General features: G+C 39.2%; 6 protein-coding genes across 8 annotated transcripts; 2 read left to right on the plus strand and 4 right to left on the minus strand.

Annotated features, from left to right (window-relative positions):
• The first annotated feature begins 592 nt into the window (after positions 1-592).
• Positions 593-3284, plus strand: LOC18015077 (protein S-acyltransferase 18). The gene is made up of 9 exons (XM_006396305.2): positions 593-735; positions 1127-1240; positions 1350-1682; positions 1769-1837; positions 1922-1993; positions 2090-2218; positions 2314-2394; positions 2490-2663; positions 2752-3284. Exons 1-9 carry the CDS (start codon positions 688-690, stop codon positions 3256-3258), a joined length of 1527 nt encoding a protein of 508 aa, XP_006396368.1. The 5' UTR covers positions 593-687; the 3' UTR covers positions 3259-3284.
• Positions 3285-3833: 549 nt separating this feature from the next.
• On the minus strand, positions 3834-4499 carry LOC18015078 (NAC domain-containing protein 40). The gene has a single exon (XM_006396306.1). It carries the CDS (start codon positions 4497-4499, stop codon positions 3834-3836), a length of 666 nt encoding a protein of 221 aa, XP_006396369.1.
• A 650-nt stretch (positions 4500-5149) lies between these two features.
• On the plus strand, positions 5150-6412 carry LOC18015089 (ribonuclease P protein subunit p38). The gene is made up of 5 exons (XM_006396307.2): positions 5150-5455; positions 5555-5602; positions 5707-5767; positions 5898-5999; positions 6086-6412. Exons 1-5 carry the CDS (start codon positions 5388-5390, stop codon positions 6308-6310), a joined length of 504 nt encoding a protein of 167 aa, XP_006396370.1. The 5' UTR covers positions 5150-5387; the 3' UTR covers positions 6311-6412.
• On the minus strand, positions 6075-11886 carry LOC18015090 (protein translocase subunit SECA1, chloroplastic). Of its 2 annotated transcripts, XM_024154036.1 has the most exons (21): positions 11365-11886; positions 11200-11272; positions 10924-11130; positions 10663-10766; positions 10391-10570; positions 10069-10287; positions 9793-9906; positions 9603-9716; positions 9176-9343; positions 8782-8957; positions 8575-8641; positions 8340-8486; positions 8159-8254; positions 8006-8074; positions 7805-7906; positions 7474-7725; positions 7310-7377; positions 7090-7207; positions 6749-6988; positions 6515-6657; positions 6075-6312 (listed from the first exon to the last, which is right to left on the minus strand). In XM_024154036.1, exons 1-20 carry the CDS (start codon positions 11782-11784, stop codon positions 6520-6522), a joined length of 3072 nt encoding a protein of 1023 aa, XP_024009804.1. In that variant the 5' UTR covers positions 11785-11886; the 3' UTR covers positions 6075-6312; positions 6515-6519. The 2 variants fall into 2 exon arrangements, with proteins under 2 accessions (XP_024009804.1, XP_024009803.1); XM_024154035.1 differs by lacking the exon at positions 6075-6312 and having other exon boundaries at positions 6359-6657.
• A 399-nt stretch (positions 11887-12285) lies between these two features.
• LOC18015091 (protein transport protein SEC23) lies at positions 12286-16100 on the minus strand. Its single transcript, XM_006396309.2, has 7 exons — positions 15956-16100; positions 15798-15849; positions 15049-15632; positions 13069-14889; positions 12861-12977; positions 12687-12758; positions 12286-12603 (listed from the first exon to the last, which is right to left on the minus strand). The coding sequence occupies exons 3-7, from the start codon at positions 15529-15531 to the stop codon at positions 12466-12468; spliced, it is 2631 nt and encodes an 876-aa protein (XP_006396372.1). The 5' UTR covers positions 15532-15632; positions 15798-15849; positions 15956-16100; the 3' UTR covers positions 12286-12465.
• Positions 16101-21921: 5821 nt separating this feature from the next.
• Positions 21922-26669, minus strand: LOC18015137 (ABC transporter B family member 3). 2 transcript variants are annotated; one of them, XM_024154363.1, is made up of 11 exons: positions 26454-26669; positions 26295-26349; positions 25905-26080; positions 25595-25816; positions 25259-25497; positions 24360-25159; positions 23472-24286; positions 23129-23395; positions 22759-23022; positions 22374-22670; positions 21922-22275 (listed from the first exon to the last, which is right to left on the minus strand). In XM_024154363.1, exons 1-11 carry the CDS (start codon positions 26667-26669, stop codon positions 21922-21924), a joined length of 3705 nt encoding a protein of 1234 aa, XP_024010131.1. The 2 variants fall into 2 exon arrangements, with proteins under 2 accessions (XP_024010131.1, XP_006396374.2); XM_006396311.2 differs by lacking the exons at positions 21922-22275; positions 22374-22670 and having other exon boundaries at positions 23007-23012; positions 26454-26642.
• Between the last annotated feature and the right edge of the window lie 395 nt (positions 26670-27064).

Raw genomic sequence — 27064 nt, forward strand, 5'->3', positions numbered from 1 at the left:
TATTAATTTATCAAAAAAAGTTTCACCGTACTTTGTTGCTCTTTCTTATATTTACAAGAAAAATAACAAAACGTCTTCAATTTTTAAAATTTGAGATTAAAAAATCCCCAATTCTTATGTGGGAAAAAACTCTACTTTACGTTACCACGCAAAATTAGATTTCGTTATAAGTCAACGTTAACAGTAAAGTTAAACTGTTAGGTTGTCGTTAGTTGGAAAAGAGAAAACTAACATCTTATTAAAATCGCCAAATAAATAGAACACCTCTAAATGTTGATTTCTACTTCTCAGATTTTGTTGTCTCTTTAATCAAACTTAGTTTTGGTTGGTGTGTTAACTGAAGAATCAATTATACCAATATAGGCCCAAGATAGTTCTAAACCATATATTGGGCCAATTGGAAACAGTCACGTAAAAGGCTCGACTATCAACAGCCGTCCGATTAAAGTAGATCCGACTATCCGAGCGTTACTTCAAATTTTGAAAAACCCGACCGTTGATATCATCCTCTCTCAACTAGAAACAAAAAAAAACACAAAAAGTAAACACACATTATTAATAAAATTATCAATACTGAGAATAAAACCCAAGCATTTGTCTCCATCTCTGTAATCTTCGAAGCTTAGAGCTGCCATGGACTCATGAAGGTTACGAGTAAGATCAATTAGGGTTTCCGACGGAGTTAACATGACGAGACGGCGCCATGGCTGGCAACGACCATTTCATCCATTACAGGTTTCAGATTTGAAAAATTTCTTCTTTTTGAAAAATTTCTTCTTTTTGAAAAGTTTCTTAATTTATTTGGAATGTATTGGCTTTAATTTGATCTTGATGCGATTCTTTGGGAGCTAGCGAACGTTCTGTGTTGATAATCTCTCAATCTTGAGCTGATCTATGGATATCTGTGTCATTTGAGCTGAATCAGTGTTTGATCTATATGTTTCTAAATTTTACTGATTAAGCTGTGTAATTGAGCAAATTAACTTACTTTATGGGTTCACCTTAGAAAAACTTGAATTTGAATTGAATGATTTGAATCGTTTTTCATTTGATTAATAGTCTTGGATTTGATTATCTTGTTCTGATTTTGGTTTAGCTGGATTGAGCTGTGTACTGGTTTGTGCAGATTGTAGGAGCTGTTATTTATAGTGTTCTGGTTTCAGCATTCTACGTATTCCTTGGCTTTTTCCTGGGGAATCGAATAGCTATTATCACACTTCTCTCGGTCTTCTCTTTTGTGGTAAGTGAGATCAATCAAAGATGTTGCATTTGTTCAATTTCTCTTCTTGTAAATAGAATCTTGAAGAAGCTTCTTGTTGTGCTGAGTTTATTTGAGATTTTCCTTTCAGGCGGTTTCGGTTATAGTTCTATTCGTTAGGTGCACTGCGATTGATCCTACGGATAAGACTAGTGCTAGGAAAAAGAGAAGGGCCAAATCTAAAGGAGTCTTGATGAAGCTGAGATTCAAGGTTGTGTTAAGCCAAGTTGTTGTGAGGTTTTTCAGGAGGTTGGAGAGGAAGATCTTGAGGAATTTTATCAGACGGACGTATTTGGATCCATGGAAAAGCAGCGTGCAGCTAGAACCGCTTCTTCCGTTTCCGCTTGTCTTGAAAGATGATGCTGTTACACCAGACCCTAAAGAGGAGGATGATATCTCTTATTGCTCACTTTGTGATTTAGAGGTTTGCCTTTATTTTCAAGAAGATAAACATTCTTTTTGTGGATACTAAGACAATCTTTTGACGTTTTCTTTGTGTTTTGTATTTAGGTTAAACGCAGCAGTAAGCATTGCAGGACATGTAACCGGTGTGTTGAAGGGTTTGATCATCATTGCAGGGTAAGGCTTTGTGAGTTGTGTTCCAACTGAAACTGCTTTTTGTCTGGGATCTAGACATAAGTTTTCTCTTTGGTTTATATTCAGTGGCTTAATAACTGTGTTGGGAAGAGGAATTACACCACTTTCATACTCCTGATGGTTTTCGTCTTGCTCATGGTGCGTATGGCCTTGTCAATAACTACTTATAAAGCAGAAACCTGGAAAGTTCTGGCTCATTCAAGTAGAGATATTGACTGGTTTTTGTTGCAACAGCTAATGATAGAAGGTGGAACAGCCATTGCCATATTTGTCAGATGTTTTGTGGACAAGAAAGGGATGGAATCCGAATTGAAAACAAGGCTTTATGTAGAGTTCCCTAGATGGGCACTTGCTACAATATCTGTATGGTTTCTTTACGTGCTCTTTATATTCTCTTCTTCCTCATGATATTTGGTGCCTGCCGCTTCTTCTCGCTTATGAAGTTTGTGTTTTTACAGGTTATGTTGGTTTTGTTAACGGCCTATGGCTCGGCAGCCATGGGGCAGCTTTTCCTCTTCCATGTAGTTCTCATAAGAAAGGTAACAGTCTCTTGCAGTCTCCTAACCATGAAGCTAGCAGAATTTACTCTGTTTTAGATCTCTTTCTTTGACAAGTAGTGTTCAAATATTTGCAGGGGATGAGAACATATGACTATATACTAGCGATGAGAGAGGAGAACCAATTTGCAGAAGAGGATCCCTTTGATGAATTAGATTCATCTTCAGATGAAAGCTCCGATTTTGATTCGCCTGAAAGACCAATACACACTACGTTCATCTCCAAGTTTATGTGCAGGAAAACAAATGAGGTGCATATAATCAAATCATAACTCTTTTACAGTATTGTTGTTGCCACTTTCAAGGCTTCTCAAAGATTAGAGATTATGTTTCCGACAGAATCAGAGGAGACTATCCATTAAGATAGAAGGAGATGGGCTTTCACCTTCTTCCACGCAGATCAACAACAAGAAACCGGGTTTTCATGTAAGCATAAACCCATGGAAACTGATCACTTTAAGCAGTGAAAAGGCTCTACAAGCAGCTGAGAAAGCAAGGGAAAGACTGAGGAGACCAAAACCAGTTTCCGAGACTGAAGAAGATTCACTTAAGCCACTTCCATTAGAGACGAAATTCGGATTGCTGTTAGATCCAGACAACTTGCCACCATCAACATCTGCAGCAGTTAAGCTTCAGGTTTCGCCAGGGAAATTCTCTAGCCCACGAAGAAGATTCTCAGGCTCTTCTTCGTCTTCCACTGTGTCTGTGCCATCCCCGAAACAAAAATACAGGAGTAACTTTGACTTGAAGCTAACGGAAGTCTCTAAGGAGCTCGAAAGTTACATCTCAAGACAAGTTTTGTGTTCTGTGATTAAGCAAGATGGAAGTGAAGCATCACCAAGATAAAAAAAGAAACTGTTTTTTTCTTTTTTTTTTGGGTGTTAATGATCAACTCTGTTACTTGGTTTATGGGTTGTGGTTGTTGTTGTTCTCAGTCTCTGAGAAATATTTAATATCTGATTAAACTTTTGTCTTCCTCTTGTTCAACAAGTATATATATATATATATATATTTTGAGATGCCAAAAAAGTTGTTATTTATTGATACTTGCAAAGAGTCTGTAATTGTAATTTAAGTGGTTCAAACGGCGCTTCCGCCGAAAGGACTTAGCCAACGACACGTGCCTTTGGGAGCCGAAGCTCCTACTGAAAGTCGGCAATCGCACAAGATATTGCTAAAGAATGAATAAAAGCAGTGTAGAAAACGAAGTAATAGATTAGTAAACTCTCTAAATCCTAAATCTTAAACTCTAAACCTTAAACTCTATATTATGACTAATTAGTTTAAAAACGAATAGAAATTTTTGCAGTTTGAGAGATCAACCATTAAGGCAACGAGTATGGAAGCAAGAAGAAGTTACCTTAATGGCTGATCTCTCAAACTGCAAAACTTTCAATTCTTTTTTTTTTAAACTACTCCTACTAGTGATCATAATCAATAGTCTCCACCGGAACGTCCAAGTATTGTTGGATATCTTCAAAAGCAGCATCAGCAACACCATTATTTATACCGATCATATGGTTTTGAAGGTTATTCTCTAAACCATCTTCTCGTTCAAGTCCGATCATGATGGGTTCGAGTCTTGGAGCATACTGAGCATTGTCCTCACCCGGGTAAAACCGGATTCTGCATAAAACCACTTCTTGAAATCCCGGTTTATTCAAAACATACTCATGCATCACCCAACCCGTTGTTATCTCATCTTCTTCCTCTGCTTCGCTGTTGGCTTTGAAAGTTATATGTTGCATTGTACCGACCTCGACTCCTTCTTTCTCTATATGAGTCAAAGAACCAGTTGTCTTCCATCTACCTGATCCAGCCACCTTTCGACTCGGTCTTTTAGAGTCAGTTTTCTTAGTTCCAGGATGTTGTTTCCTCGTGACGAAGTAAAACCACTCGTTCTCCTTGAACTTAACGTGTCTTACGTGGTGAAGAAGCCACGGTTCTTGCTCGTACAGATTATGAATATCGGTTACGTATCTAGATAGTTTGTTATTATAGATTCTTCGGCCAAGTATGTTGACGAGCTGCAAGTCTGAGGGATCGAAACGCATACCAGGGATTTGAGAGCGTCGAATCTTAGTCATGATTGATGGTTCTTTAGAGAAAACGAAACAACAAGAATTGTGAGTGTGACGTTATATTTATAGAAAAAAAGGGACAATCCTAAACCAAATGTGTTTAGGTAACCGACTAAAGATAAAAAGACATTTAATTTTGTTGTTGAAATTTTAAATTTATCCAAAATAAAAATTATATATTTATCCGAATTTCATGTAAGAAGAAACTTTCCACATATTTCCTTTTTTTCTCTTTGATGACAACGACTTTCCATGTTTCTTATAGAATAAACAAGAGATTGAATGTCTATCTTTTTTTTTTTCCGAGAAACACTAACCTTCAAGAGAAACAACCTATAAACTCATTTATCACGCGGCTCCAAAAATTCTGCAAATTCCATTTCTTCGATTGCCTTAAACACATCGTCAGCCTTCATCATCTGTCTTCTATAATCTATTCAGAAATCATTGCCCTATCATTCACCACAGGTCCACAGATAAACCGATTAAGATCACAAGTTTGAAACATTATTTGTCAATTCGAAACATCTCCTTCTTATGTCAGATTTTTTTTTTTAAAAAAAACTCAATTAAATCACTTAACAAGTAAAAAGACGGTCTTGTCTTAAAGATTATGTGCTAGTATAAAAGGAAATTCAAAAATTGATGTGGAGGTTGACCAGACTTTCCACTGCCCAAAACAATTGCATGAGCAATGATTTCCTCCTCTTCCTTGGTAATTACACCATGTCAAAGAACCAAAGCAACAAAAAGAAAAGAAAAAGGAAAGAGTGTTTGGGTAATTACGGAAAAGACCTTTATAAACGAATGTAGACCCAAATAAAAAAAATCGCAGTGGGTATATCTATCGAACAGTTGGTGTGTGCATAACGACTTCATCAAAACCCTCAGAAGATGAGAGGCGTCACGCCAATAAACCCTCAGAAGATAGAAGCTGATTCCAATATCGTCAAAGAATCAGAGTAAGCTGATTCTTCCTTTCTCTCCTAATTAACAGAAAAAATGTTTTTTTCTTTTCTTAATTCAATCTCTCTGCCTCTCTACTCTGTTCTGTTTTGTAGTTGCTTTGAAGGCGAACGTCTAACTCATCTCCTCGGCTTGATCCAGAGGTAATACTCTAAAACCCTTAGAAAACCCTTTACAAATCTCTCTACGTACATATCGATTTTTTTTAAGAAAAAAAAACTTTTGGTGTGGGATATTTGGAAATTAGAGGCATTGAGACGTCCAAGCTTTCGAATGCGAACTCATTACCTGAGAAGATATGGCTCAAGGTTTCTTTCTCTACTCTTGCTATCCCTTTCTTTCTTTCCTTCTCAAAGTTCGATTTCCATTGTTTGATTATCGAAATCATTCATGTTTTTTTTTTTTTTTTTTTGTTTCGGCGAACGATTTGAAAATCAGCAACAAATCGCGATTGGGATCAACGAGGTCACGCGTGTTCTTGAGAGGATGAAGCTCAACACTAGTGACCAACAACTTAACCCTAGACAACCTCAACTTCAGGTAAACTCTAAAACCCTAACAATCTAAATTTGATGGAAAGGACTTTTAAGTGATTTGAGAGTATTTTTTTTTTTTCCCCATCACAGGTAGTGATAGTAGTAGCAGATTGCAAACCGAGGATGCTCACTAAGCATATCCCGAACTTAGCTGCTTCAAGGAACGTCCCGGTTCTCTTTATCAGAGACAACAAACGAGCTTCTCTTAGGTTAGGAGAGTTGGTTAAGCTCAAGACGGCTCTAGCCATTGGCATCAAGGCGAGAGGAAGCGATCTCAACCTTGTACTCCAACAGATTCTTCCAAGTGATTCTTGATCCTGTAATGACGAAGGAAGTTTCTTTTGATCTGGTTTTGTTGTGATGTGATCCTCTCTAAGTGTACTTATATATACATTATAATTTATAAATGAGATTGACAACAAATTTAGAGATTCCAAGTTTTGTCAATGTATCCACCCATCTCTTTTTTTCTAAAGACGAATTCCCGCTGCTCTGTACCCAAAAAGATTTACTGTTTACCGGTCTCAGGCGCTGGCAATTGAGGATGGCTCATCTGCTACACCGACTTGATTAGGCTTCTCACTAACATTATCCACTTGTTTGCTTGGTTTCCCGTTCTGAGACTTCTTCTCTTGGTCCTTTTTCACCATCACTGGTTGAAACTGCCACCAAAAAAAGTAATCAAAAGGTGAATTAGTGATGAATGAATGTATGTGTGTGTGTGAAGTAGAGAATTTCGAATTAATCAAGAACCTGATATATGGAGTATATAACATTTCTTCGTATTTGAGCCATCATTTCCAGAAACAGATTGTATCCTTCGAGCTTATACTCGATGAGCGGATCGCGTTGTGCATATCCTCTAAGCCCGACAGCTTGTTGCACAAACTTGAGTGCCTGAAGGTGTTCTTTCCATAACCTGTCGATATTGCTCAAGATTAAGAATCTTTCAGCATCTTTCATTAGCCCTGGTGCTTGTTTCTCCACGATTTCCTGAGAGTCAAAAACAAGCTTTTTAATCAACCAAAACCCAACGTAGCTTTTAGTACATCTCTTATACCAATGCGAAAAAGGCTTAGAGCAATCAAACTTACTCTTTTCTGCAAGTATGCATCGCGGCCACGGGCACGGAGATAATCTTGCAATCCCTCATAACTTGATCCTTGGCTTTTCAGTAAATCCGGAGTGAGATCGTTCAGCAGATAACAGTACCTAAGAGATTGGCATTTGGAAGTTTTAAGAGCTTAAACAAATGGAAGTTGCATTTATTTTATCTAAGTGTTTTCTCTTCTCTTAGAGAAATGTAATTCTTACTGCTGAACTTTCGCGATGAGCTTTTCAAGATCCCAGCTTTCTTTTGGAGTATCCGGCCCAATATTCGCCTATTATTAAGTAAAACGACGTTTCAACTGTTGGTATAAAACAGATTCAGGGAATAAAGAAGTTGTTTTATTGGTATCAGTTTTCAAACAGCTTACCTCTAGAATGTCATCCATTGTCAGTTCAGCATACTCGATAATCAGAGGCTCGAGGCTGTCTGACACAAGAGCACGCCTCCTCTCTGTGTAAACACGATCTCTTTGGCTATTGAGAACCTCGTCAAATTCGAATAATTGCTTTCTGATGTCAAAGAAGTAATTCTCGACTTTTCTCTGAGCTTCATCTAGAGCTTTAGTAAGCATCTTGGATTCGATCGGTAAGTCTTCCACCCTGAATGCTCTCATCATACCCTAGGAGAGTTGAGTGGCAGCTACATTTACGAGAGTATTCTCCAAAAGAATGAACAAAATTGTTGATACAAACAGTCACCTGAATGCGATCTCCCCCAAAAATGCGGAATATGTTATCTTCAAGACTAAGGAAGAACCGGGAACTTCCAGGATCCCCCTGCCTTCCACTTCGCCCACGCAACTGTATGAGGGAACAAAACACATTCAAGAAGAATTATTCCACTGGAAAAGGAAATTAAATAAATCATAAATCTCCTGGCAACAAACATTTTAAGAGAACCTGATTGTCTATTCGACGTGATTCATGTCGCTCAGTCCCTACCACATGGAGTCCACCAGCTTCCACAACCTGCAAAAAGTTAGGACCATAAAAGATCAACAACAGACACTTGAAAGAGTGGTTCACATACTGCTCTGCTTTTGCAGAACCAACCTTTTTCCTTTCTTCATCCGTATAGCCCTTATATTCTTTCGCTATCTCAAGAAATGCATTCCTCAGTTTACCAATGACTTCGTCTTGGACAGGACCCTGGGAAAAAGGGTAAAGATCGATGACTAAGATAGCTCTACATTAATATATCAAGATAGACTTCCAGGATTTCTCAGTTGTTCACCTTTTCACAAGAATAAGATAGACGTTCCTCTGCTTCAAGTTCAGTTAACGATTTTTGGCCCCAAGCCTCTACAGCTGATTGTACAGCTTCCTCAGCTAGCTTTACTTTCTCACTTGACAATTTGCATGGAAACAACTTCTCATTCACCTGCACCGTAAAGTATTCTGTCTACTTAGAGCAGTGTAACTATTAGAATCTTATGCTTTAAACCAAAACCAGACTCTGAAGGCCAAACCTTCCACGTCCTCTTGGGAGGGGCCTTCTTCACAGATACGAAAACACCATCTGTAGGCTTTACCACTCTGTAGTAACAGTCAATATGTAACAAATTCAGGTAAAAAGAAACTATGAACTCCAAAGTTCTTCGCCAAACAATGTACATAACCTGTAACAATCAAGGTTTAAAATATAATTACATTTTAAAATGCTACATGCATGTTACCTGGGCATAAGTATCTCACGGAGCTTCAAACGTGCCATAAACTCTGCGTTTCCACCAAGAATTATGTCTGTCCCACGCCCAGCCATATTTGTGGCAATCGTTACAGCCCCTAAACGTCCACTTTGTGCTACAATTTCAGCTTCCCTCTCCACATTTTCTGGTTTTGCATTGAGCACCTTTTTGTACAATATGTATAACATCATCAGTCAGTTTCTTGTACAGGGAATACGATTTGTTTCAAATTGGTTTGTCTTTACAGGCACCATTTGTTTAGATGAAAAAGGTCTTTTTGGACTAAATACAAACAGAGCAAAAAAATTGGATTTAGTTCTGCATAGATTAACGTCGAAGAGTTTTATTATTTTTTTATTTCGAAAGTACATGAAATCCTTACCTCATGAGGTATTCCAGCCTCCCGCAATAGTTGAGAGAGCTCGTCACTCTGCTCGACGCTGGTTGTACCAACCAGCACAGCCCTACCTGTCTTGTGCATTCTAGAAATCTCCACAACAACTGCCCGCCATTTTCCATTAACTGCCTTGAAAACCACATCTGACTCATCCTGCAAGTGATTTAACAGGGTATTAGACTGGGTAAGAGAAAGGTTTTTGTTCGAAAAGACAAAACACCAAAACTGAAAGCTAGTACAGCATACAAATGCTTCAAGAGCTAGCATGGATGCTTAACATTTTCTCACTTTAAAAGATCTCATTAGAAGGCCTACAAGCAAGCATTTTAGGTCTTCCGATGGAGACTAATACCGAAGAATAACCAAACAGAATTTTGAGGTGCAAGTTCAGAACATACGATACGAGACAAACCTTTCTTATCATGGGCTTATTTGTGGGTACAATTGTAACTTTCAGCTTGTATATGCTCTCAAATTCTGCACTCTCGGTCGATGCAGTGCCAGTCATCCCGCAAAGTTTAGGGAACTACACCATAGTAGAAATTAAGCATTACAATCTCATAGTAACTTTATTCAAAAAGTGGAAAGCAGGCATTACCAACCTGAAGAAAGAAATTTTGATAACTAATTGATGCCAGTGTAATAGATTCATTCTGAATTGGCAAGCCTTCTTTTGCTTCAACTGCTTGATGTAGTCCGTCACTCCAACGTCTTCCCTACAAAAGAGCCAACTTATTCGTGGATTACTACGTCCTGCTTTTTTTTGGTTTTCTATGTTTTTCTTGTGGCCTGAAAATTTTTCTGAGCCGTAGCCAGTGGGATCACTAAAATAATAAATAGTGATGTTTTACATATCAATAATCGATATAAACAAGTACCTGCATTACACGACCAGTAAACTCATCCACGATAAGAACCTCCTTTGCCCGGATGATATAGTTCACATCTCTGAGAAAAAGTTCTTTTGCCTTGATGGCATTAAGAACATACGACGCCCATTGTTCACGAGGATCATACAAATCTTTCACGTCCAGGATTTCTTCTGCATCCTCATAACCCTGTTCCGTTAGTAAAACAGTCTTCTGCTTTTCATCAACCTGCAACACCAAAAAACTTAGTGAGCACTTAGAATTTTGAAGATGGATGGCCAACTCCACCTTATCATTTCACACAAAAAAAAGGAAAACTGAGGAGTCATACAGTGTAATGTATATCACGCTCAAAGGCTGAAGCAATCTTTGCAGCTTTGTAATATTGGTCACTAGGTTTCTCTGCAGGCCCAGAGATAATAAGAGGAGTCCTTGCTTCATCAATAAGTATGGAATCAACTTCATCAATTACACAATAATTAAAATCCCTCAAGACGAGCTCCTCCACGCTCTGCACATTAAAGTAACTAACTCAGTAAAGACATTCAAGGAAAATTCATATCATCCAGAATGAGAAGAGTAAATAGAGCAAGAATTACTTTCCGTGGCAAGATTGTCTCTCAGATAATCGAACCCAAGCTCACTGTTGGTGACATATGTGATATCGCATAAATAGTTTTCCTTTCTTTGTTCAGGTGTCATATTCTCTGCCAAAGTATACAAACTATGTGAATGATGATCACATTGACCAATCCGGAAGTTAGGTTTTACCAATTAACAAACTTAACGCATTGGATCATACATTGGACGAAAAAAAAAGAAAAGAAAAAGAGATAAACAAAGAGTTTAGAGAAAGAGACATACGTTGGATAAGACCAACCTTCAATCCAAGGAATCGAGGAACTTGACCAACCCATTCACAATCCCTTCGAGCCAGATAATCATTGACTGTAACCACATGAACACCTTTCCCACTTAAAGCATTCAAATAAGCTGGTAAAATGGCTACAAGCGTTTTTCCTTCACCAGTCCTCATCTCTGCTATTTCTCCTTTATGAAGGACCATACCACCTGCAATCAAACCAAATAAGGAGTTTACTCAACAATCTTAATAGTGAAAGCCCACAGAGATTGTGTTACCTATCAATTGCACATCGAAAGGTCGAAGTCCGAGAACTCTCCTGGAAGCTTCTCTCACAACAGCAAATGCCTCCTGCAATTAGAAAATTCCACAGTTGAAGCAAAACATTGGAGTCAAACCACAAAACAAAGAAAAATTGAAACAAAAGGTTGAAAACAAATTACAGGCAGAAGTGAATCCATGGATTCTCCTCGCTGAGCCCGTTGCTTTAACGCATCAGTCCTCTCCCGCAATTCCGAATCCGAAAGAGATGAAATCTCCGTCTCCAATCGATTGACGGAGGCGACGATGGACGCGTACTGTTGCCTCGTCGACTCTCCATTATCAGTACCCTTGAAAATCCCGCTGAGAAGACCACCTAATGAAGCATTTACACTCGTGCTCCTCCGCCGAGAGCAGCTACTACATCCGGGTAACCCTGACTTGAATCCGTTTCCGAATTTGGCGCCCAAAAACGGCGAAGAGCTAAGAAGACGATTCTGCCTGAGGAATTTTCCCTCCGCGATCACGAAGTGAGAAGCTGTAGGTGAGATCGAAGGGCGGAGGTTTAGTAACTGAAAGTCGCAGAGTGGAGATACCATCATCGACGGCGAGCCGGGAGAATTGCCGGCGGGAGCGACAACAGTCCGGCTAGAAACTTTGGTTTCCGGTTTTCGTGTGTCGTCGAGTGAAGAGCACGAGGGAGAGAATTTGAGACGTTGAGGATAAGGTAACGAAAATTACATTTATGCCCCCCCCCTAAACGCAATTTTCTGGTGGATAACCTTCTGTTTGCCACGTCATCGTGTTTCTATCATGTTTGTTTCCTAGCTTCTCTTTTTTGCACAAGTAAATTCACAAAGATAAATCATTGGATTTGGATCCAGATTTTATGTTTTTAGTTGCATACTTTTGGTTTTAGTTTGTATGAGTATGCAGTGTGACTAATAATAACACCAGAGTATATCCTTAACCAAAAAAATAAAAGAATGATCTCAAATTATGATATCCCTTAACAAAAAGGGCAAAGACAATTGACACGTCATCATAGTGAGAGCGGGTAAACATCGACTGTAGAATGGTAAACAGAAGAAATAACGGTCATCAATTCAATCACTAGACTAGACTTTTATTTCGCTGTTATAACAAAAGTATATATGATTCAATTGACAACAAAGGAAACTGGAAAGAGAAAATCCTAAAAAACAAAAGACTCAAATACAGTAACCGAAAGAACAAAAGAGAAGCGATAGAAGCAGATATAATGAAGACTGAAACCTAAGTTTCTACCTGGGCTCAGGAGGCAAAACATTCAAACTCCTCATCCATTCGCAGAAACTGTCTTCATCAAACTCTATAAAACTACTCTTTAGTTTTCTTCTTTGCTCCGTCGTCAACTTTCTTACCTGCGGAAATCTTGCTTCCTGCACACAGAAATTTGATTCAGAGGAAGAAAAAAGCAATCAATAAATCAAGCTCCCACAACTCGGGATTTTCGATGTTTTACCTGCTCATAAGGAGGATCTTTATGCGCTGGTATAAGCCGGCAAACAAAGTATCTAGCCTGGGAGCTTCCCTCCTGTTTTGTACACACAACACAACAATGTTCACAATATATTAGCTTCGTTTCAACGATACGATGTTTTGAGAAATGTGTATGAGATTCTGAAATATCATCAACCTTGAACGCGAGAATGCGCGGTGCTGGAAACCGGAATTCAGTTAGCTCTTCAGCCAACGTTCTGCAGGCTGCTAAAACTGCAGCACTCTTCACCTCATCAGCAGACAGTTCAGCTCCCTAAATCGACAAAAAAAAGAAAGAAAGATTAACAAAAACGCTATTGAGAGAGACATTTTAAGCCACTTGATGGAATTCAGAAGAAACTTACCAACCAAATAAATACATCTGTGCCATGGTCAAGAATAACCGCCTTATCTGATTGCATAGAAAGATCATACGCTGGTAGTTCCTCGAACGTACCACCTTCTTGGTGCATCAAGCAACGTGGTGCTACCATTCGAAGGGACAGATCGAAAGATGCGTTTAGAAACAAATTCCGTAGCACCGATCTCTCATCTTCATGACCAATGATGTTTCCCAATAGAGGACCCCTCCTTAGATGGAAGAGCAGCTCCGGAAGGGAAGATAGTTCCTTGGGGAAGCTATAAAGCTTTGATTTTGGCACTTGCGATCCGAATTTCAAAGCAATGTCTTTGATTCTTTCATCTACGGTAGCTCGCATATCGACTGCGTCCTTCTGAGTTTTCGCTATCAAAAGAGTTCTCTTTGAGATGAGAACCGCAGCAGCTTCGTTCTCTACACTCTGAAGGTATGCTGAGACACTATCAACAGTTGGCAATTTGAACGTGATAACTCGAGACACATCGGCTTGATAAACATCCGAATAATGGAAAGCAAACTGGAAAAAGACGTGATCTCTTTTGATGTCTCTCTTATTCTCCATCGAGAGAGAGAAGCTTTGTGTTTCTTCAACACTCAGCATCTGAATACAGAGAGCCGCATCACTCTTAAACGTCTCGTGAGTTTCTGAATGTGCTTCTTCGCCAGGTCCAATCACCTGAGTTATGAGAATATCATCTGAACACCGAACTTCAAGCAGACCATGTGAACCCGCTGCCCTTGTGGCAGCCCTCTGCAAGTCCACACCAAAGGCTTCACCAAAATCATCGTGAAGAACCAAAACACCGCCTGAAGCTTTTGCAAGTGGCTGCAGAACAGGAACTCTGAGAGGACAGGTTCCAGCGCACAAAATGTCGACGACAGTATTGTGTCTGTGAGCTTCACGCCCCAGATTCTCCATCCATTTTATTGCTGTCTTTTCCATATATGGATAATTTGGATGAGTCATCGAATGAGGTACTGATCCGGGACCATATGTAATGGGTCCACCAGCGCAAACAATGATTCTACTGTTACCTCCTGCTTTTCTGACCACTCCCCGAGACATTTCTGCTGATGGTCCTTGAATTATGGCAAAAGCAGCCTCAACAGCAGTTCCAAGGCACCTATCTCTAGATGCTTCAGGAATATTCAATGTGTATGGTCTTAAGGACGAGAATATCTCATGTGCTACCTTTAGTGATGCATGCATTGGTGACAAGTATACACCGGTCCCATAAATCAGCGATTTCATCGACTCTGCAGATGGTGATTTTGCACCAGAAATAACATCGGCTGACGCTACGGATTCTTCAGAAAAATCATATATCGAGACAGTACGTCCATACAGTACAATCCCGAGCCTGGTAGTTTGTGGAAGCGAATCTACAAACGCATGCAAAGAGCTCTGCAAGTGCTGAAGGTGTGGTTCATCTAAACACTCATCAATAACAAGGACGACAGGTGCAGATGTCCGAGAATCAGAGGCAGGAACAAACCCAGGCCTCTTGTTTCCAGTCTGAACATAATCAACCAGAGGCAATGAAAGTTCAGGGAAGCTTTTTAACTCATCCTTGCTCGAAGCTACATATTCACCTTTACTTCCATTCATGTTCTCGCAGATGACGCACTGCCATTGGCCTGAACCAATTAATATGGAGCTATAGGGATTAGAGTACGCTCCACAGTTCAGGCAGCGATGTGGGTCACGTTGGATAATCTGAGGACCAGGACTAATCTCCCTCCCCGCAGAAACTATTGCTCCAAACCCCAGGCTAGCAACATTAGCGAGCTTCTTCTGCTTTAAAACCTAAATGACATAAATAAACAAATGGAAATTGATGGATGAAGAAAATTCAAATAGCAGGCACTCAAGAGGATAAGAAGACAAAAGAAACCAGACTGTTGGATAAGACACCAATAAAAACTTACGCGCACCAAATGTGAACTGAAAGGGTAAGAAAGATACCTTATTTGCAGAAAACAAAACATAAGGCGAGTCTGGAGCTATTGGCTCCTCCATCTTAACAACATCTGGAAGATCACGCTGCGATCCAGCTGATGAGCCGTTTGAGTAAAAGGAAGGTGTAGATACAGGCAGAGAAGAAGCCGTGGCAGAAGAGTATGCCATAGGCTGAGGAGTAGCTGGAGAGGTACGGAAAGGCACAGCAGCTGGTTTGACAGGAGTATTGAAGAAAGGGGGACCAGGCGGAGTACTCATACGAGGAACAGGACTCCCGGTTCTAACACCATTCGAAGGTGACATCATCGAAGGTGAAGGCATCTGATCTGGTCTGAAACTTGGTTGAGGATACCTAGGAGGTGTAGGTGAAGCTACTATTGGAGAAGAATGAGGGACTGGGCTTCTTTCCGGCTGTGTTGATGGTCTATCTGGTTCTATAGGACTGAGAGTGCCCGGGTACTTAACCGATCTCTGTGGTAAGTTAGCCATCGGACGACAACTTTCTACTTACGAATTCGATAGTTTGAACAAAGTAAGATCACACACAGTCCACAAACTCAGCAGCTTTGAACTCTGCCCAGATCAAGAATCTGCATAGAATTTCAACGAACAATCTTTATCCCTACTGAAAAAGCGAGTAACTTAAACTAAACAAGCTCAAAAAGATCAAAATACACAGGACAATTGCGAAGTTATCATTTTAGCTAATACTAACCTAAAATCACCAGTTCCTTTGTTTGAGAAAATCGACTTACCAGTCCAGATTCCTATCACCCACAATCCCAAATCCGCAGAAGTGTATATCAGCTGAAACCAACCCGCCGCAAAAGGCAAATCGCAAAATCAGGTGGAGAATTTAGGGCCAAAAAAAGGCAGAAATCTGAAGCAGAAGTGGGAAAGAGAATTGAAATACCCTAATCGGAGAGATAACTCGAGAAATTGGGAAGAAATTTCGGATTCGTAGACGGATTTTTGACTCGCATTGAATCCTAGCTTACGATCTCACCAGTCTCCATTTCCCCTCTCGATTTTATTTTCTCCCCTCTTTTTTCTTTCACTCGATGCGTGGCAGTTTCGTAATTATTAGCAATGAAGCTACAGCTATTTGGTCATTCTGACATTCTCCACTTACCGCGCTTGCCTTGCTGGCGTAAACGTATGATTCGATTGGTTAGAAAATTTAACGCCAGCACACTGCATGACGTGGCAGTAAATGACGTCGGCTCCTGAACCTCTCCAAAAGCAGTAAACAAGTAACGTAACGGTTAAATTCTGGAAAGCGGTGTCGTTTATGACTGGGTTTTGTATACCTTGTGGTTCAAGAAAAATTAAAAATCAAAATCCAATTTTATTTAAGTACTAGCTTTATTTTTTTCCTTGATTTGATTTTGATTGAATTACATACTCTTCGGAAATCATATTAATATCACATGACAGGCGGAGTATTGAATGGTAATAATATTATATGTATCTACTTCTGCAACATGTATAACATATGGCATGTGTTGCAAAGTATAATCTACCATTTGTCTCTCGCATGCAAAGTAAACGTCTACCATTTGAGCTACATCTTCATTTGAGTCATTTCATCTATATATAAATTAATTAGTGATCCTAAACAATGCATTAAAATTGATTTGTTGTAAACATGACAATTGTAAATAATACTTCAAAAGTTTTATTCAATTAAAAAAAAAAAACTTCGATAAAAAAGGATGCTACTAAGTGTCTTTAGCTTAAAAAAATGAAATCTATTATATATCATCAACTCAACTGAAAAATCACTCAGAGTAAAATTTAAAATTCACATACTGTAATTAAGGGACATTTGGACAGAATCTTATTAATGTTGGGTAAGCTTTAAGAAGATTCTAGAAGATATCCTTAAAGGAAATAAGAATCTAATAAGGAAAAGGAAAAGTTGTAATCCTAATCTATAAAGGAAATTAGAATAGGAAATACATACCTATATAAATAGAGATCATAAGAAGGATGTATGATCATAAGAGCAAAGAAAAAGCTTGTGTTTAGTTTTGAGAAGATTTTCTAAACATTAATAAAGAAGGATCTTTATTCAAACTTTGGTTTTGTGCTTCTGATTCTTTATTTGGTATCAGAGCAAATCCTGAAGAGAAAAAGAACTCTTACGAATCATGGCAGATGCAAAACCGGAGGTCAAGAAGATGGCGTCAACATCCGCCGTTCAATGTCCGATGTTGAACACAACAAATTACACAGTCTGAACATTGAGGATGAAGGCGACATTGAAAGTTTACAAAGCCTGGGTTGCGATTGATCCAGGAACGGATGATGAAGAGAAGAACGATATTGCAACCGCTTTGCTGTACCAGTCCATACCAGAGAACCTTACTCTGCAAATCGGCGAACAAGAATCACCAAAAGACATCTGGGAAGCAATAAAATCGCTGAATCAAGGTGTTGAACGCGTCAAGGAAGCTCGCCTCCAAACCCTAATGTCTGAATTTGAGCGTTTGAAGATGAAAGATTCGGACACTATCGATAGTTACTCAGGAAAGTTATCAGAGATAGCATCGACTGCAGCCTCTCTTGGTCAAACTCTTGATGCACCAAAATTGGTGAAGAAGTTTCTAAACAGTCTACCCTCCAATAAGTTTATACATCTCATTGCTTCTCTTGAACAAGTCTTGGACCTAAATAAAACTAGTTTCGAGGACATTGTTGGGAGATTTAAAGCTTTTGAATCTCGTATAAACGGAGAAACTGCTGCACAAGAAACTCAACAAAACCTCCTGTTCTCAAAAACGGAAGGAGACAGTGGTAAAGGAAGAGGACGTGGTAGAGGCAGAGGACGTGGAAGAGGGAACAGAGGCAGAGGACGTGGAAGAGGGAACACTCAAGACAAAGAACCAAAGGACAGATCTCACATTGTTTGCTTCCGTTGCGAAAAACCTGGTCACTTTGCATCAGATTGTCCGGTGAAGATCGCAAAGGATCAAGAACTCAACAAAAACGAGACAGAAGAAGCAGATAAAGCCTTGTATATGCACGAAATTGTGTACTTAAATGAGGAGAAGGTGATTCCAGAGAAGTACGAGTCAAACAAAAGAGAAGATGGAATCTGGTATTTGGATAATGGTGCTAGCAATCATATGACAGGAAAAAGGGGATATTTTCTGAATTAAACGAAAGCATCAAAGGAATGGTGAAGTTTGGTGACGGATCTTGTGTCAGTATTGGTGGAAAAGGATCTATTCTTTTCGAAGGAAGAAACGGAGAACAGAGACTACTAACAGATATCTACTATATTCCAATGCTGAAGAGCAATATTCTAAGCTTAGGTCAAGCTACATAATACGGCTGTGATGTGAGAATGAAGGATGATTACCTCACTTTGCTCGATCCCAATGGATGTTTGTTGGTCAAAGTAACTCGCTCTCCAAATAGACTATACAAGATCGGTCTAAAAATTGGCAAACCAACATGTTTACACACAAGAATAGAAGAAGAACCATGGAGATGGCATGCGAGACTCGGTCATATCAGTTTCAAACGTTGAATTCAATGGTGACACAGGATATGGTACGAGGGATGCCTAAAATCTCGTGTAAGAAAGTGTTGTGTGAATCATGTTTGGTAGGAAAGCAGACGAAACATGTGTTTCCAAATTCGACACAATATAGGTCTAAACGAGCATTGGAGTTGTTACATGCAGATCTTTGTGGACCTATATCACCAGCCACACTTGCTAGAAACCAATATATCTTTGTAATAGTGGATGATTACACTAGATATATGTGGAAAATTTTGCTCAAGGAGAAGAGTCAAGCCTTTGAGAAGTTTCAAGAGCTCTTGTCGAGAAGGAGTGTGACAAGAAAATTGTAACTTTACGCACAGACAGAGGTGGAGAGTTTACATCAAGTGATTTTCAAGAATTCTGTAACACAAACGGAATCAGAAGACATCTCACAGCACCCTATTCTCCTCAACAAAACGGAGTAGTTGAGAGAAGAAATCGTACATTAATGGAGATGACGCGGAGCATCCTTAAGGCCATGAATGTTCCGAATTACTTATGGGGGGAAGCTGTAAGACATTCAACATATTTGATCAACAGAGTTCCCACTCGTGCTCTAAGAAATCAAACACCGTATGAATGTCTAAGAGAAACAAAACCAAGTATCGAACATCTTAGGATTTTTGGATGCATTGCTCATGCAAAGGTAGAAGCAGAGCACCTGAAGAAGCTTGATGATCGATCACAAACGCTTGTCCACCTCGGAATAGAACCAGGAACCAAGGCATATCGACTTTACAACCCAACAACGAGAAGAATAGTTGTAAGTCGCGATGTGGTTTTCAATGAAAAGGAATCTTGGAATTGGAAGGGAGTAGACAAAGAAGAAGGTCAACCAGGAATGTTTCGAATGACATGGGGAGAAGTTATAGATAATGGACAAGGACCATACACGGATAATAGTTCTCAACCAGTAGATGATCAAGAAGAAACAGAGGTAGAAGAAGTGCAGAATCTCGACAACGATGAAACAGAGATAGCTTTACCGAGAAGATCGACACGATCACGCAATCCTCCTGGTTATCTTGTCGACTATGTACTTCTTGCTGATCTAGAATGTGAATTGCTTCTCTTGTCACTCAACGATGAACCACAAAATTTCCAAGAAGCAAAAGAATCAGTCGAATGGACAAAGGCATGTCAAGAGGAGATCGACTCGATTAACAAAAACAGAACGTGGGATCTAAGTGAGAAACCACATGGTGTAAAAGTAATTGGTCTTAAGTGGGTTTTTAAGATCAAAAGGAATGCTGATGGAACAATTAACAAATTCAAGGCTAGACTTGTTGCAAAAGGATATGCACAAAGAGAAGGGATTGATTTTGACGAGGTATTCGCACCTGTTGCGAGGTTAGAATCAATTAGAATGTTGATTGGTTTAGCAGCTTCACACGGATGGGAAATTCATCATCTCGACGTAAAAACCGCTTTTCTACATGGTGAACTAACAGAGGACGTTTACGTTTCACAACCTGATGGATTTGAAAAGAAGGGAGAAGAACATAAGGTTTTCAAACTTAAGAAGGCTCTTTATGGTCTACGTCAAGCTCCTCGCGCCTGGAATACAAAACTTGACCAAATTCTAAAGACGTTGAAGTTTATAAAGTGTCAAAAGGAAAGTTCTGTATACCGCAAGGAAGAAGGAGTTAAAATTTTGATTGTGGCCGTATACGTCGATGATCTTTTTGTTACAGGAAGTACATTGAAGCTCATCAATGAGTTTAAAGCTGGAATGTCTTCAAAGTTCGAGATGACCGACCTTGGGAAACTTACTTATTATCTCGGTATTGAAGTAAGTCAAGGAATCAATGGAATTGAGATTAAGCAAGAAGCCTATGCTCGTCGAATTCTTAAGGAAGCTGGTTTAGATGCTTGTAACCCGACACACATACCAATGGAGTTCGCTTTACAATTGTCAAAAGGATTGGATGAACCAGAGATCGAAGCGACCATGTATCGAAGAAGGATTGGATGTTTGAGATATCTCTTACATTCACGACCTGACCTTGCTTTCTCAGTAGGAATTCTGAGTAAGTACATGCATGATCCAAGAGAATCGCATGGGAATGCTTTGAAACAGATTCTAAGGTACCTGCAAGGAACGGTAGGCTATGGAATCACATACAAGAAAGGAGCACCAGTCATTGTAGGCTATAGTGATAGCAGCCACAACACGGATCCTGACGACGGGAGAAGCACTACGGGACATGTGTTTTATCTCGGAGAAGCCCCCATAACTTGGTGCTCGCAAAAACAAGAAACAGTAGCCTTGTCCTCATGTGAAGCAGAGTTCATGGCAGCTACGGAAGCAGCTAAACAAGCTATATGGATACAAGACTTACTAAGTGAAATCACAGGGAAGAAGTATGAGAAGATGATGATCCCCATTGACAACAAATCGGCTATCGAACTCACCAAGAACCCGGTTTTTCACAAAAAAAGTAAACACATTCACAAATGTTTTCATTTCGTTCGTGAATGTGTAGAGAACGGTTTGATCGAAGTGGAACATGTACCTGGAGAAGAACAGCGTGCAGATATTCTTACCAAAGCCTTGGCGAGAATCAGGTTTAAAAGGATGAGAGACATGATCGGAGTTCAAGACCTCATCAAGATCAACTTGAAGCCTAAGGGGGTGAATGTTGGGTAAGCTTCAAGAAGATTCTAGAAGATATCCTTAAAGGAAATAAGAATCTAATAAGGAAAAGGAAAAATTGTAATCCTAATCTATAAAGGAAATTAGAATAGGAAATACATACCTATATAAATAGAGATCATAAGAAGGATGTATGATCATAAGAGCAAAGAGAAAGCTTGTGTTTAGTTTTGAGAAGATTTTCTAAACATTAATAAAGAAGGATCTTTATTCAAACTTTGGTTTTATGCTTCTGATTCTTTAATTAAATGATCTATAGTCACGAATCTATAAGATAGATAAATTTTGGTTCATAATCTCATAATAATCACCCCAAAAAATGAAATCTAATCAATATTGAATTACTTAGCATAAGTTCAACAAATTTTCATGAGTAAATTACTAAAAAAAATTAGGATATAATATATTAAAAAAATCTCACACTTGTGAACTCTTAAAAAATATTATTAAAATGTTAGAATCTTAAAAATTATAAAACAAAAAAATAAAGAATGAACTTTCAATCATTTACCGAATACATCTCGATAAATTATTGTCTTACTGTCACACATGAAATAAGGCTTTCATACGCTTTATACAATTAAATAAAATGTTAGTGCAAAATATAATGGACAAACAACTTAGAACCAAATTTATTTCTGAGGTCGTCGATCGATAAAGGGTTGTATCAATTAGAAGCACTCATGTGAAGTTGAACGAGCGAAGCATAAACACCACCTTCGATATTGATCAACGTCTGGTGCGTTCCTTTCTCCGCGATCACACCGTTCTTGACGACGGCGATGACGTCAGCATTCTTGATCGTCGAAAGCCTGTGAGCTACCACGATGGTGGTCCGGTTCACCATCACCCGGTCAAGCGCGTCCTGAACCACACGTTCCGATTCTGCATCCAACGCGCTCGTCGCTTCGTCAAGCAACAAAATCCTCGGTTCTTTCACGATGGCGCGTGCAATTGCCACGCGCTGTTTCTGTCCTCCGGACAACTGTATCCCTCTCTCTCCCACCACCGTATCGTAACCCTAATAACAAATAGGAAACAGGTTTTCTTGTTCAGTAAGTAATCTCTCTGTTTAACTCAAAATGTAGAAATAAAAAATAAGTGTTCTGTTTTGATTACCTTTTGTATGCTAGAGATGAACTTGTGTGCATTAGCGAGCTCGGAGGCAGCTACGATCTCAGCCTCAGTCGCTTCTTTGCCGCCTTTTCCATAAGCAATGTTGGCTCTTATCGTGTCGTTGAACAAGACAGGCTCTTGCCCTACAAGCCCCATTTGTTGTCTCAGCCATTTAAGTTGCAACTTCTTGAGCTCAACTCCATCTAAAGTTATATGACCTGAATACGGATCGTAAAACCTCTGTAACAGCGAGATCACCGTTGATTTACCTGATCCACTTTCTCCGACCAAAGCAACGGTCTGAAATAAGCACACGAGATTTAATAAAGAGTGGAATTGTAACCTTTTAAAGAATTCGACAAGAATTTGAAGTAAAGCAAAATGTTACCTGTCCGGCACGAATGCTGAAACAAAGGTCACGAAAGATTTGAATGTCAGGTCTAGTTTGGTAAGTGAAGCTTATGTGACAAAGCTCGATATCTCCCTTTACGTTCTCCAACACCATACCCGATTCGTCTCTCGAGTCTATCTTCGATTTCCTATCAATAATCCCGAATATCGAAGCAGCAGCACCCTTAGCTTTACTTGAATCAGGAGCAAAAGAACTCGCCGAGGATATTCCAATTGTTGTCATTGTTAACGCTAAGAAAACCTACAAAATTAAATCCCATTCCAATCCAAAACCATGAAACTTTTCTTTCTCCTCAAGATTTATAACATTATAGAGATTTCCAAATTAAGAAGAAGAAAAACAATACCTGAAAAACACCTTCGTAGGTTGTCCTTCCTTCTTTAACCAATCTAGCACCCGCGTAGAAACAAGTAGCGTAGACAGAGTAAAGAACGAAGAAGGAGAGACCAAACCCTAATCCGGCGATTAACCCTTGCTTAATCGCAGATTTGATCGGATCTTCACATCGTTTCTTATACATATCCATTACTTTCTCTTCCGCACAGAAAGACGCAACCGTTCTTATACTTCCCACCGCATCGTTCGCCACCTGACTTGCCTCCTCGTACTTCGCCTGTAAACAATTTTCTTTGAGATTTCTTCTTGAACAAGTAACAAACCCTAATTAGAAAAAGGACCAATCAATCAACCTTTGCGTCTGCACTGAAGCCTTGCATGAACCTAACTTGAACATAGTTATTGATTCCGGTCAAAGGAATCAATACTAATATAATAACCGCTAATTCCCAGCTTGCAACGAAAGCTATGATAATTCCAGCCACTGCGGATGCAGCGTTCTTGACCGTTAGAGCCAACGAGTCGCCAACAAGAGTCCTAACCAAGGCTGCATCAGCAGAGAGCCTCGCTCCCATCGCACCGCTAGAATTCTCAGGCTCATCGAACCACCCAACCTCCATGTGAACAACTTTCTCAAAACACATTGATCTTATCCTCCGAACCAATCTCCCTCCAGCTACAGAAAACAAGTACATATGTGTAGGATACACTACCAAAGAAATCACACCGAGAAGCACGAATATCATCGACCAAAATCTTGAATCGCTCCTCAGCTCATGAGGCGGCTCGAAGAAAGCTATGATTACTTTAGCAAAAAAGAGCCCGAAGACCGGGAATATAGTGCCGTCGACTGCACATATTATGGTTCCAAGTATGATAATCGGAGTTTCAGGTTTGTTAAGAGCAGCGATTCGAGTAATGGACACATTTTGGGGTTGTTCTTGAGCCGTTTCAGTGATTTCTTGCCCTGCAAGTAAACCAAGATCGGAAACAGAGTTATCATCATGTCTCCTACTGCTACTGTTTCCTCTTGATGGTCCTCCGCTGATTGATCCATCTCTCAATCCATTTGAAATCTCCAATCCATTTGATTCTTTGTTTACCTCTTGTAACCGTATAAGCTGCGAATAAGCCCCTTCATGATCCTTGAGTAACTCCGAATGTGAACCTACAGAAATGTAAAACCTAATTAGAAGGAAACTATGTCTTGTAATCAAAAGGATGAATGTTATATCATTTACCTTCTTCAACTATCTTTCCACGGTGAATCACAGCAATCATATCAGCATTTCTCACAGTGCTTAACCGATGTGCGACAATGACAGTAGTCCGGTTCACCATAACCCTATCTAAAGCCTCTTGAACTACTCTTTCAGATTCAGCATCAAGAGCACTTGTAGCTTCATCTAAAAGCAAAATCCTTGGGTCTTTAAGTATAGCCCTAGCGATTGCAATCCTCTGTTTCTGTCCTCCTGAGAGCTGAGTTCCATGTTCCCCTACCATTGTCTCAAAACCCTGAGGCAACTTATCGATGAACTTAGCCGCGTTTGCTAGCTTCGCTGCTGCTTGAATCTCTTGAACCGTTGCTCTCTCTTTCCCGTACCCGATATTCTCCAATATACTTGAAGAAAACAGAACCGGTTCTTGACTAACCAAACCAATCTTTCCCCTAATCCATTTCAGCTGAAACTCCTTCAAGTCCACACCGTCGATAAGCACTTGGCCTGAGTTCGGATCGTAAAACCTTTCGATTAAACTGATCACTGTGGATTTCCCGCTCCCGCTTTCTCCTACCAAAGCAGCGGTTGCACCACTCGGAATCAACAGAGAGAATCCGCCAAAGATCTCTTCTTTAGGCCTTGCAGGGTAACAAAAACACACGTCTCTAAGCTCGATTTTGCCTTGGATATCTTCTAAAACCTTCCCATTTAGGTCAAAAACATCAATCAAAGGTCTTCTTTTTATCGTTTCAAACATCTTATAAGCTGCAGCTTGACCAGCTGCAAATGCGGTTAGACAAGGTGCTGCTTGCCCTAAAGACCTATACACAGAAGAAAAGAAAGAAAATCAGAGTTTTAACCCTTTTTACATATCTTGAGACTCTAAAAGAAAATGTGTTTTTTTTTTTTTTATTACTCACATGGAACTCGCGACCACAATGATCATTACATCAATCACTGCACCACCTGTATACCCTTTTCTTAGTATCATCTCTCCACCAAACCATATAGCCAAAGCATAGCTGCAAAAGAAGACTAAGAACATTACTCCAAAACCCAAACCCGTGGAGAAACCTTGCTTAACACTCGATTTATAGGCCGAATTTATCAACTCTTTGTAGCTACTCGTCGCTTGCTTCTCTCCCGTGAAAGAAGCAACCTGAAGAAATCACGCAATAACTTGGTTAAAGATTCGAACTTTTTTTACCAACATCAACAAATAAACAAGAAAAAATAAATAAAAGAAGCATTTTTACTGTTCGAATAGACCCGAAAGTTTGTTCAACAATGGTTGATGCTTTTGCATAAGCAGCTTGTTGTTGAGAAGAAGCTTTAGAAAAAATAATGGACGTAGCTGCACCAGAGATAGCTAGGAGAGGAATTGAGGTTAACATAACAAGTGTAAGTAACCATCCTTTCACAAACGCTAATGCATATCCTCCCAAGAATGTTGCAATCAACTGTATAAACTTCCCAACCTGAGCAAAAGAATGTTGAAAAACTTTAGAAATTTTCAATCTATTACAAAAGCTTCTCTTTTGTTTCGGAAGTTTTCGTTTGTTTTACCTTCTCACCCATAGCATCTTGTATAAGAACAGTATCCCCTGACATTCGACCAACAACTTCTCCTGTGTTTGTATCAGCATCGAAGAATCCAATGTCTTGTCTTAGAATCGTTTTCAGATATAAACTCCTTATCCTTGCAGCTTGTCTTTCTCCCGTAATTATCCAACAAGACACCTCTAGAACCGGGAAAAAAAAAATTAATTAAAAGTTGCTTTTCTTCTTTAGAAAGACACAAAAAATTGATAGTACTCATTTTGTTTTACAATAAATGTTTTGTTATTTTCCCACATGTATTAATGTTATTTTGTTATTCTTCACTTGTAACTAAATTACGTATTTATGTCAAAATTTACATTGAAAATGTAAACTGAATCAGGGAGTATTACTTACGAAGAAAGGCTGCTACTAGTGTCCCAAGTCCAAGGTAGACAAATTTCAAACAAACCTAAACGAATAATAACCAAACACACTAAAGTAAACATAACAAAAATAAAATAAAAATTAATTATAAGCTTGAAAGATTGTTTTCTTTTTGAGTTCTGATCTAACCTTGGAGACTATATCAACAATGTCTCTGTTGGTCAGGTGTGAACCAACGGTATCAATGAGATCACCAAAAAACAATGTCATTAGTGGAAAACCAAGACCGTTTCCAATAGCTCCTATCGAACCAACGATCATCAACAACACATCGGTAGAATCTGAGAAAGCAAATAGTTTGTAGAAAGGTACGCTCATCGTCTTCTCTTCGATTCCCTTCTTCATCTCCTTATGTGTGGGGCTTTTTGAATGAACAGGACTTGTCTCAGAACTAGATTTAGCTACCATTGACCTTGGATTTTATCAGAGAAATGACCCACAATAGCATCAACAATGAAGCAGAGCCTTGGAAAACCAACATTGAAAGATCTTATAACATATGAAAGATCATACAAACATTTAAAATCTTTCATTTTCTATCTAGTTTTTATATTTATAAAAATAAAGAAAGGGTTAGTGAGGTATTAGATACATACTAAACAACGAAGACATGAACAAAAATTAAGAGACAAAACGTGGAACGTTTTTTATTATATATACATTCTCTTGAGGTTAAATATAAAAAAAATTATCATCATTTTATTTGTGTCATGGGGTCGACTAATTTCTGAATTTCCTTA

The sequence above is a fragment of the Eutrema salsugineum genome, unplaced genomic scaffold, assembly GCF_000478725.1.
Source record: "Eutrema salsugineum unplaced genomic scaffold, Eutsalg1_0 scaffold_3, whole genome shotgun sequence".
In the NCBI taxonomy this organism is placed as follows: domain Eukaryota; kingdom Viridiplantae; phylum Streptophyta; class Magnoliopsida; order Brassicales; family Brassicaceae; genus Eutrema; species Eutrema salsugineum.

Excerpts from the sequence above, each read along its gene's own strand:
- LOC18015090 (XM_024154036.1), bottom strand. The coding sequence starts at position 11,784 with ATGATGGTATCTCCACTCTGCGACTTTCAGTTACTAAACCTCCGCCCT. Across the intron at positions 10,767-10,923 it reads GAAGGTTGGTCTTATCCAAC|AGAATATGACACCTGAACAA; the intron begins GTATGTCTCTTT and ends ATACTTTGGCAG. Across the intron at positions 7,907-8,005 it reads CACGTCGAATAGACAATCAG|TTGCGTGGGCGAAGTGGAAG; the intron begins GTTCTCTTAAAA and ends TCCCTCATACAG.
- LOC18015089 (XM_006396307.2), top strand. The coding sequence starts at position 5,388 with ATGAGAGGCGTCACGCCAATAAACCCTCAGAAGATAGAAGCTGATTCC. Across the intron at positions 5,456-5,554 it reads AATATCGTCAAAGAATCAGA|TTGCTTTGAAGGCGAACGTC; the intron begins GTAAGCTGATTC and ends TCTGTTTTGTAG. Across the intron at positions 5,768-5,897 it reads CTGAGAAGATATGGCTCAAG|CAACAAATCGCGATTGGGAT; the intron begins GTTTCTTTCTCT and ends TTTGAAAATCAG.
- LOC18015078 (XM_006396306.1), bottom strand. The coding sequence starts at position 4,499 with ATGACTAAGATTCGACGCTCTCAAATCCCTGGTATGCGTTTCGATCCC.
- LOC18015137 (XM_024154363.1), bottom strand. The coding sequence starts at position 26,669 with ATGAAGAAGGGAATCGAAGAGAAGACGATGAGCGTACCTTTCTACAAA. Across the intron at positions 22,671-22,758 it reads TCAGCATTCGTGCCGGACAG|ACCGTTGCTTTGGTCGGAGA; the intron begins GTAACATTTTGC and ends TGCTTATTTCAG. Across the intron at positions 22,276-22,373 it reads TCATCTCTAGCATACAAAAG|GGTTACGATACGGTGGTGGG; the intron begins GTAATCAAAACA and ends ATTTGTTATTAG.
- LOC18015077 (XM_006396305.2), top strand. The coding sequence starts at position 688 with ATGACGAGACGGCGCCATGGCTGGCAACGACCATTTCATCCATTACAG. Across the intron at positions 1,683-1,768 it reads GCTCACTTTGTGATTTAGAG|GTTAAACGCAGCAGTAAGCA; the intron begins GTTTGCCTTTAT and ends TTTTGTATTTAG. Across the intron at positions 2,664-2,751 it reads TGTGCAGGAAAACAAATGAG|AATCAGAGGAGACTATCCAT; the intron begins GTGCATATAATC and ends TGTTTCCGACAG.
- LOC18015091 (XM_006396309.2), bottom strand. The coding sequence starts at position 15,531 with ATGGCTAACTTACCACAGAGATCGGTTAAGTACCCGGGCACTCTCAGT. Across the intron at positions 12,978-13,068 it reads CAGATGTATTTATTTGGTTG|GGAGCTGAACTGTCTGCTGA; the intron begins GTAAGTTTCTTC and ends TTGTCGATTTAG. Across the intron at positions 12,759-12,860 it reads CGCGCATTCTCGCGTTCAAG|GAGGGAAGCTCCCAGGCTAG; the intron begins GTTGATGATATT and ends TGTACAAAACAG.